This window comes from Poecilia reticulata, chromosome 6 (genome assembly GCF_904066995.2).
Source record: "Poecilia reticulata chromosome 6, P_reticulata-male-v2, whole genome shotgun sequence".
Lineage (NCBI taxonomy): Eukaryota > Metazoa > Chordata > Actinopteri > Cyprinodontiformes > Poeciliidae > Poecilia > Poecilia reticulata.
In genome coordinates this window covers 22,923,907-22,933,465 of record NC_088835.1, presented here as the reverse complement: position 1 = coordinate 22,933,465, position 9,559 = coordinate 22,923,907, and the positions used below count along the sequence as shown (strand labels likewise).

At 37.5% G+C, this 9,559-nt stretch overlaps 1 protein-coding gene across 2 annotated transcripts; it reads left to right on the top strand.

Moving 5' to 3' along the window:
- The first annotated feature begins 847 nt into the window (after positions 1-847).
- On the top strand, positions 848-8,816 carry malt3 (MALT paracaspase 3). 2 transcript variants are annotated; one of them, XM_017305099.2, is made up of 15 exons: positions 848-990; positions 1,159-1,217; positions 1,318-1,442; positions 2,389-2,527; positions 2,617-2,792; positions 2,962-3,058; positions 3,465-3,491; positions 3,585-3,788; positions 4,383-4,560; positions 4,667-4,741; positions 4,857-4,984; positions 6,418-6,567; positions 7,166-7,320; positions 7,884-8,000; positions 8,103-8,816. In XM_017305099.2, exons 2-15 carry the CDS (start codon positions 1,187-1,189, stop codon positions 8,436-8,438), a joined length of 1,938 nt encoding a protein of 645 aa, XP_017160588.2. In that variant the 5' UTR covers positions 848-990; positions 1,159-1,186; the 3' UTR covers positions 8,439-8,816. The 2 variants fall into 2 exon arrangements, with proteins under 2 accessions (XP_017160588.2, XP_008410547.2); XM_008412325.3 differs by having other exon boundaries at positions 883-990; positions 1,145-1,217.
- The last annotated feature ends 743 nt before the right edge of the window (positions 8,817-9,559 follow it).

Genomic DNA, 9,559 nt, shown 5'->3' with positions numbered 1-9,559 from the left:
TATTTGAAATTATTTCTCAGTTTTCTGTTTTTCTTTTTTTTTATCTTACTTTGGTGTGTGGACATTTTGAATTATTCATTTTGCTGCATTTCTACAGTTTGAAAAATATGATTGTTTCATTGTCAAAATGTGATATTACATAAGGTTAGTAATATATATGATTTTTTCTAAAATGTAATTTAGACAGTTTTCTCCTCACAATGTATTGGGAAAAAAATTCTAACTGGTTAAACAACATAAATGATTAACATGAAGGTCTTTTGAAAAATATGTTTTCTTCCAAACACGGAGAAAAATTGCAGATTGGCAAGTATGTATGTAGTTTGGATACCTACCTAATGCATCCAAACTGATACTCATATTTTCGAGGTTTAGAAATATTTGTTGTGCTTTCTTTTTGTTCATATTATCGTGTAGATGAAAGTTGTGTAATAGCTTTCTTTTAAAAAATGTGAAAGTTTTAAGCCTGTTTTCCATCACTTCATTTGTAAGGACGTTGGAGTGATTTGATCTCTAATTTACTGCTAAAACAAAAATTATCTCTGTTCCATTAAGTTTGACGAGCTTTGGGGGAGTGTCTTAAACTATCTGTTACTGTGACCTCAGTCTGCGGTTTGCGCTGCATGGAAAAGGAGCCGACTCGCTCGTTTACCGTAAAGTCTCAAAATGAAGCTCCCTTTGAATTTCTTTTGCATGCTTAATTTTGATCTAGGAAAGCTTGGAGTTCATATCATGCAATTTTTTCCAGTATGAAGGTGAAGTTTATTTCACAGCTATCGAAACCTAAAGGTTCTGACGGGCTTTTGTTCATAATTTAACGTTTAGCCTGCATTTTGAATGCTCTCATAGTACAATTACGGTAATGTATGTGCGCTTTCTCTTGTTCCGGGAAAGGGAGTTTATATATTAGAGGTTTTTTAGACTTAGGACAGGAAAACACTTTCTGTGCGAGATTAGAGAACTGCTCATACGGTCCGAGGCTCACGGCAGGTATGCAGTGAAATATTACAAACCGTAGCAAACATAACTAAAACGTTACTTACAACTTGCTTCACTGGAAATAAGAAGTGGACGTTTATGGGCGATTCAGCCGGATGTGTTAAGTACTTTTTTTGTGTTTATATGCTCTTTTTTTTAAAAACAGTATTGTTCTTACAGTCTGATGTAAGAAGAGGAAAATGCCCAAATGACCGGATCTTGCCCCATAATGATTACAGGTTTGTATTTGCCACCGCACCGTTCAGTGCGATTCGTGTCAAAACAATCACAACGGCGTGTGATTTCAGATGACTGATGATCTGTCGTGATTTGTTTCAGAAATCGTCATTGTGCGCCACCCTGTCTCCGTGTGCGTACCCGTCAACCACAGAGTGACTCTGCGAGTCCGTGCTGAGGGCAAAGGCATTCTCAGCTACCAGTGGTTCTCTGAAGATGAGAAGGAGGTGAGGGGATTTATTAAAACATTAAACTCTGGTGAACTTTTCCGTGTTTGTTTGTCCTGAAACGGGAGATCTTGAGTTGGTCATTTGCCCCACAAATGTTTTACTGGTCTGGGTTGTTTTGGTGAAATGGAGCCGCCTGTCACTGTTCGATTCGTAGAACAATTTCAATTCGTACCTTTAAAAAGGCCCCACAGTTTGACAGCTGATGTTTTCATTTGTAAAATTAAACGTTTTAATATAAATCAATAGATGACACATGTCTTGCAGCGTTCATACCCCGCCTTCCTCCCATTTTCGTACCCACTCGTTGCGAATTATTTTTCAGAAGCAAACTATTTTGTATGTCCATGTACCATTGAGTATCTTTAGAGTTCAGTATTTTCATGACTTATGGGAATAAATAGTCACAATTTAATTCAATTGTACATATAACATTTTCTCATGCTTATTTGGATCTGTCAGTGCTTATGAAATTGGACAGATCTGTGATAGATCCAAGTTAATTGCTTGTATATGTGGAATACTTTGAATCCTACTGCCACATTCCATACAGGGTACTATGAGAGCATCATGCACTACTAACTTTAATGATCATTTACTACCTTTATTTACACCAAATGTGTCTTACAACTGGTAAAGGTACAACCCAACACGTTTTATATATATAATCAGAAAAGAACGTGCAATTATATTGTGTGCAAGTTTTTGATCATTTTAATTTATTTATCTCCACATTTCATCACCATCTTCTAAGTGAAATAAACGGGTACTCAACAGCTTAGTACATCGATCTGAAGTGGTTTGCTTGTGGGTAACAAATAGGAGGAAACAAACAAAAAAAAAACCGTCTAACTGGTGTGTAGAAATTCGTGAAGGGGTGAAATGACTGAGAGTTTCGATTTCAGTTAACAACACTAAAATGTGTTCACACGCGGTTTTTTTCCAGGTGCCTGCAGGTACTCAGTCTGACTTGACTATAAGAGCTTCTAAAACTCAGCGATATGTCTGCCGAGTCAATGACCACTTTCATAATTACGTCTTCAGCGAATGGGTGAAGGTGAAAGTGTTGGACATTGATAAATCAGGTATTGTGCTCATTTAATTTATACAGCCATATGTTCCACATAAGACAAATTCCATAAATGTATAACAATCTCTGCCTCTTACTTTTCAGGTCTGCCAGTTGACTGGCAGGGCGAGCCGCACATCGCTATCAATCCCAAACCAGAAACGGTTCAAGTGGGAACAAAAGTCAGCCTTCGCTGTGCTGCCTTTGGCATCCCCACTCCACACTACCAGTGGTACAGAAATGGACAGCCACTGCTGGACAAGACCAGTGATATACTGCAGGTGAGGCAAGATAATAAAGCTTTGCTTGCTATGCTACTGATAACGATTGCCTGGTAAATCATACCAAACTTGTTTACCGACTTGTTCAACAAACTCTTTCATTAAAACTCTTATTTGCATTTGTGGAAGTGTGCTTAAATAAAAGTAAATGGTTTTTTTCATCTTACAGATTGATGGTACAACAGCAGAACATGGCGGATCCTATCTGTGCTCGATATCTAACGTCTTAGAAGAGAGATGGACTGAGCCTGTTGATATCAATATTGGTAAGTCTCAAACAGAACTGTAAACATATTTCCCTAATTTCTACCCTTCCCTCTTGCATTACTGCCTTTGTTTCTGAGTAAAAGAAACTGTAGGTAGACAAGATTTTCTTCATACTCCTTCTGTTCTGCTGATTTATCCGAAAGGCTTTGTTTTTTGCCATTGTGGTAGAGGTACTTTCCCATTTCTACAGAGTAAAAAGGAAGTTGTTCGTCTCCAAATAGTGCTTAGTCCAAGCCTTAGACACAAAGCAGGAAAGTGATGTAAAGTGAAACCAACATTTCTTCTGCTTATGGTTCATGCTCTGTTTAATGCAGTAATAACCACAAATGGTTCTACTATTTCAGCTCATTTCTTTTTTTTTTCCACAAATGCTAATCTTGTGTTGCTTTTCTTTCAATGTTTTAGTGCAACCTGAACAGCCTCCACTAACAGGTACAGTTTTGCGGAAGACACCATTTCTAATGCACAGTAAAAAGAAAAGCATCGCTATAATTTGTGCTTTCTTCATCCCATCCTCTCTTTCAGCCACGGATAAGGTCGCCCTTCTCATCGGCAACTTGAATTACAGCTGCCACCCTGGTTTGATGGCGCCCGTCATGGACGTCCACGAACTGGGCAACCTGCTGCAGCAGCTCGGCTTTAGGGTTGTTTCCCTGCTGGACCTCACCAGGCAGGAGATGATGGCTGCTATCGACAAATTCATTCAGCTTCTTGACAGGGGCGTTTATGGTGAGTCTATTTTTGACTAGGCTGGCTACGTGCTGAGCAGTGTGAATTAAGCACCTCACCATTGTGAAATGCTGCTTTTAACTTCCCCTTCTCACGTCCCGTGCTGTTTTTCATAGATCCTGAACTATTCGCTTGTTTGTAATCGTGTAGGTGTATTTAAGTGTGCGGATGAGATCACTTTTTATAAATGGCTACAAGACTTGATTTAGGCAGAACTTAAAAAAAACCTCATTAGTATAAAAACTATTTAATTATTAAAGATGTGTTACAGCATTTAGCATCAAAAAGTAGCTTTGATTGTTAAAAGGGAAGTAAGCGAATACTATTCTTAAACAGTGGAAAGGGAAACACTAGTATAGATGCGTAATTAGAAATTGTGTCTATGATAAAATAGCAACAAGAAGGAAATGGTCATGGCACACTAGAATACTATTTGCTACTGTGATCTGTGTCTTAAAAAAGACATCAGCTGTCCTTTTGATTCTCTTTGTGACCGTGACGTAATATTATGTTTTTTCCACCCTTTAGAATCTCTTCATTATGAAATTAGCAGATTTGAACTCCAATTTAATACATTTTCTTCTCACTTAACAGGGCTTTTCTACTATGCGGGTCATGGGTATGAGCATGCCGGGAGGAATTATTTGGTCGCAGTCGACGCTCCACAGCCGTACCAAACCAAAAATTGCGTCTGTGTTCAAAGGGTCATGAGTCAAATGCAAGAAAGGCAGACTGCCATGAGTGTCATCCTGCTGGACACCTGTAGAAAGTGGTATGTATACTGATCAACTTCAATTTTCATAGGAGAAAGCAAAATGTTGTATCAATTTAAAAAAAAAATGAAGCTCACCAGAACTTTTTCAAACAATGTTCTTTAGGTACAACCAGGGTTGTATACCATCAGTCATTAAGGCACTGAGACCAAATGGGAACACAGTGTATGGTTATGCCACGTATGTATAAATTTATATAGATAATGTTGAAACAATAAATGGTCGACACTGAAAACCAAAGCAACATCAAAGAAAACTGTTGTTTGATTCACATTTACCTTGCAAATCTTTTCAGATGCGAGGATGCTGAGGCCTACGAGGTCCAGGATGGGGGCAAGAGTACTGGCATCTTCACAAAGTACCTGAACAAGCATATTCTTCAGGAAGCCAAAGTCACGCATGTCTTAGAGCGAGTTTCTGAAGGTGAGTGGTTCAAAAGTACTACAGAAAAGTACTGGCATCAGTTCAATTTTTTATTTTTTGAAACTTTTTGGAGAAGCAAATGTCAGTCTAGCGCATAATAGCATCTAACACTTTATCTACTTTTCTATTTGGCTCCATTTTTTGAGTGTTATTTTGTAATGGCCCCAACAGATTCAGTGTAAACAGCACCGAAGGGAACAGGTTGTCCTTTGATATGCTGCCTGAAGCACAGACAAGGTTTACGACCCCATAGCACTGCATTTTAATGTTGTTTACTTGGTATTTTTTGGTGTGGTCAACTGATCACAGATGTAAGGATATCAAATTCTCCCATTGAGAAAGCATGTGTGTCTTTTTTGATGGGCTCTGAGGAAACACATTTTTGGGGTACCAGTAGCATGTGACCTCATTCTTTGGAAATTCACACTGTTGGCGAGAGAACACCAAGAAACCTGAGAGCCGCGGGGAACGAGACAGCTGCTTTGCCGTTTCGGCACCCCCCGCCCCTGCCTCCGCTCTCAAGGGGTCACTCAGAAATCAGCAGACGCGAGACATGAACCCCTGCTGATGCCAATCTGTGTCAAAGTGTTCGAGAACTTATTTAGACAAACTAGTATGTAGATTTGTTTTTGCGATTGGCTATAAAACTATCTCAGTAAAATGTATCTTTTTAGAAGCCACAGACAAAGGCACATCATCTTTTTTTTTTCTCCCCAATTTTGTGCTGTTTCTCTATACAACTGTCAGTTTTTGAAATATCCCCATTGTTTGAATGTCCAGAATAACTTCCAAAGTTACAATTTTGAGAAATCAGTTGTTTTGAATTTTATTACATGTTTCAAATATCCCCAGTTCCTCAAATTTGCTCATGTGAATCATATCCTCCATAACGTACCCATTCATCACTTTCTGATTTGGAGAACTCATCCAGCCCCATGATCAGAAGAGAAACGCATCAACGTTTCACTAAAACCTTTAAAACATTTTATTATTTCAGAGTCTCCTGATGTTTTGAACTGCTAAAAAGTATTTGTCGCATAATCACAATTTGATTTAAGTTTCAAGGTAAAACACTTTAAGTAAGACAGTGAACTTTTCACTTTGTTTCTTTTGTTTTGAAAGCGTCACTCTACATTATGTTATTTTTCTGAAAGGCCGGGTTAGTTTCACATTAGATGTAAAACTTTTCAAAAATCTTCTTGTCTGTCTTGTCCTTCCACACAATTTCTTTGTAAATAGCTTTAAGAATATTAGAATGTTGCAGGTTGTCTTTTGTTGACGTTTAAATTAGTCCAACACATGTTAAGTTTGACAAAAAAAGAAATATGGAAGAAGCATGTAAGGGAGAAAATACTTTTTACAGCACAGTAATACGAGTCAGTTTTGGCTTCATGTCATCTTTAACATACACTTTCTCCTTGTTTCTAAATCAGATGTTGGTAAAGACCCTCTCGTAACTGGCAAGCAGGCAGTGGAGATAAAACACACCATGAAAGAACCACGATCCCTCAAAGATAAAGTTCGAACTGCAGGTCACACAAGAGAACTACACCTACGAGATGTTTGCTGGAGGCAGGCAAATGGTGAGTATGGAGAAGTCCCCATCTGTGTTTCATTCTGTTTAAGTTCTTAAGAAAATGTTGCTGTTGATACCAGATAGAAACACACCCTGACAGATAAGTTTCCTCAAAGCTAATCTCAGTTTACCTACTACTTGTGCCCCATGAATTCAAAAGAGTAAATCTACCGTTCAGTGATCTTAAGACTTCCTACGCCACAGCCTGTGACAGCCCATGAGAAACGGTTGTGGTTTAAGCTATTTTATATAAAAAAAAAAAAAGGCCAGTCATAGTATTTGATACATCAAAATAGGGAACTTGTTCACGGTTCAATACCCATTTTCATTCTTACTTAGAATGAGGCTATTTTTAAACATGTCAAACTTACTTCAAACTAATTTTACCCATTGCGAAATTCAGTTTTGATATCACAACCTGGGTGAGATTTTTTCTTGCTCAGAAATTATGGTGTTGCCTAAGTTGGCTAGCTGAAATTACAGAAAGGCAATCAGTAGCTCTGTTAAATAAAATCTTCATTCTTTAAAAAAAAGTCTGAATAGGAAAATATTTTTTGGGTTTTTATATATATATATATAAGAAAGGTTTTCATTTCTTCTTTCAGAGCTGCCACGAAAGAAGCAGCTGATGTTTCCATGCGGTGTGAAAGTGGAAGTCAGCTTCTCAGCTCTGTTCTCCAATGTACTGGTTGCTTTTGCGACTATAAAGGCTACACCTGATCAAACCCAAGACTGCACTGTCACGCTAAGTAGCAACCCTGTAAGTATTTACGTTATACTTAAACAATCAGATATTTTATTTCAGACTTTACTGTTATCAAAGCAGGAAATACATAGATCTGAAAGGTGAAAACGGCATACAAAGAGAGTATAAAAAGGTGTGCGGTGTGCACAAAGTTATATCTTAAACACACATTGCTTCCTTCTTGCCTTCAATCACAAATATTTGTCAATATTGGATTCAAAAACTGCAGCTTGTATTTACATAAATTCCGTGTTGGTTGTGATGGAATGTAGTGGGTTTCCACTGCCGGTCTCTATAATGACCACTAACTCCCCCGCCTTCCATGTCTGAGGAAGTCCTCTCCAAATATGGGCTTCCAGCATAGTGCAACCAGTGACAAAGCAGGAAATCAAAGCAGTGTCATGCACTCCTCTTGTGCAATACATGCATTTGTCTGTATGTGTAATCTCGGATTATACTGCCATCTTGTGGTTAGTTTGTTTTCTGAATTTGCCAGGGGTGATGTAGAGCAAATATTTTTGTTGTAGTTGCTCAACACATGTAATATTAATCAAAATTTGTATGATTTCATTCCTTAGCCGATGGAAGACATATTTTCCAGGCCGGGTCGCTCGGAGGATATGGACTCACTACTAATAAATGAAACGCTTAACCCTGACTGTACTTTAAGACTTTGCTCTCTCCAGAAACTGAAGGTATATAGTCACTATATATATTTTTTTTTATTTTTTTCACTTTCTGTTAACATTTTGTTCATTTATTTTACAATGAGTGTGATTCCTTTGTCATTTTGATAGGAATCAGTAGTACTCAAGGTGGATCTACACTATACTCACAAGGACAGTAATGTGCGGCACACAGAGAGCCAGCAGGTGGACATTGGAAGGCCTCTGGTTGCGTCCTGTAAGCTGTACAGGGAGAATCACACAAGAGACAAAAAACCAAACGGTGCTACAGCTCAAACCACGGGCAACATTTCACACAGCAAATCACAGCAGCATCAGAATCTGGCTGCTCCGCATCGACATTTCACCAGAAAGGCAGAGTGCGCTGCCAAAACTCCAACTACATGGAGCAACGAACCTGAAGAGAATGATGAAAATGAACTGCTGGATTTCCGACCATCTGAGTAAATACTGTAAAAAAGCTTTTACTTTCTTTCTTTCTTTCTTTTAACAGTATTTGATAATGCATTTTGTCTGTAATTGATGATAATAATAGACTGAGAAGATTTATACTCTGCTTATGTTTGTTTTAATTGCAGAACATAAATGGATAAAATACATAAACGTAAAAAAATTTAAAAGATGACTGTAATATTTTTGATTTTTTTTTCTTGTGAAGAACACTTTATTTCAGTGGCAAGCTGGCTGGCCTATTGAAGACATTACTTTAATTATTTATCTCATAAACAGTACTACTTTAATCTCTGCATTGTGGAACTTTAGAAAATTTTGTGATATGTAGTTTTGTTTTAACATAAGAATAAATACTGTAGTTTCTCTTAACAAGGAGGTTTCTCATTCAGTTTGTTTTTGAACAATTAAACCACGGAAGTAAGCTGAATTAAATTTCTCCCTGACAAAATCCGCACAATGACAAATGTGAAAGTCAAAAATGTTAGCAAAACTTGTTTATCATTAGGAAATTTGTACATTTTTTGGATACAGAGTGGTAAGCTTATTTCATGAGGGAGGTCTTGAGTTCATTTGAACACATTACTGTGCAGTGCATTGAAAAAAAAACTTCATACACCTTAAACTCTATAACTTTAATGCATTTCTTAGGATTTAAAATTAAAAAGTTTCTCCAAATTGAAATCCGAAAAGTATTTTTAGTCATCTGCCCTAACCTCTGTTACTCAAAATAAGAACCTATGGAATCACTTAGTAAATACAAGACACTTGCATGCAATTTAAACTCAGCATGAATAAAGTTTATTTTGGACGGCTAATGTTCCTTCCTCTAATGTAAGGAACATTAGAGGATTAGCAACATAATGAAGAAGAAGGCACACTATAGAAAGGTCAAAGTTATAAAGTTGATGAGTGGTTTAAAGCAGGGATGGGTTTTAAAAGAATTTCCCAGGCTTTGAACAAGTGATTCAAGCACGGGAAATGTATTGCACAACTACAAACCAAAGAAACACGTGCTGATCTACAGTGGTGGGAAGTAACGAAGAACAAGTACGTCGTTACTGTACTTAAGTACAATTTTTGTGTATCTGTACTTTACTTAAGTAGATTTAATAATG

Coding starts and splice junctions, on each gene's coding strand:
- malt3 (XM_017305099.2), top strand. CDS start 1,187: ATGACCGGATCTTGCCCCATAATGATTACAG. Junction 2,793..2,961: donor AGACCAGTGATATACTGCAG/GTGAGGCAAGAT, acceptor TTCATCTTACAG/ATTGATGGTACAACAGCAGA. Junction 3,789..4,382: donor TCTTGACAGGGGCGTTTATG/GTGAGTCTATTT, acceptor CTCACTTAACAG/GGCTTTTCTACTATGCGGGT.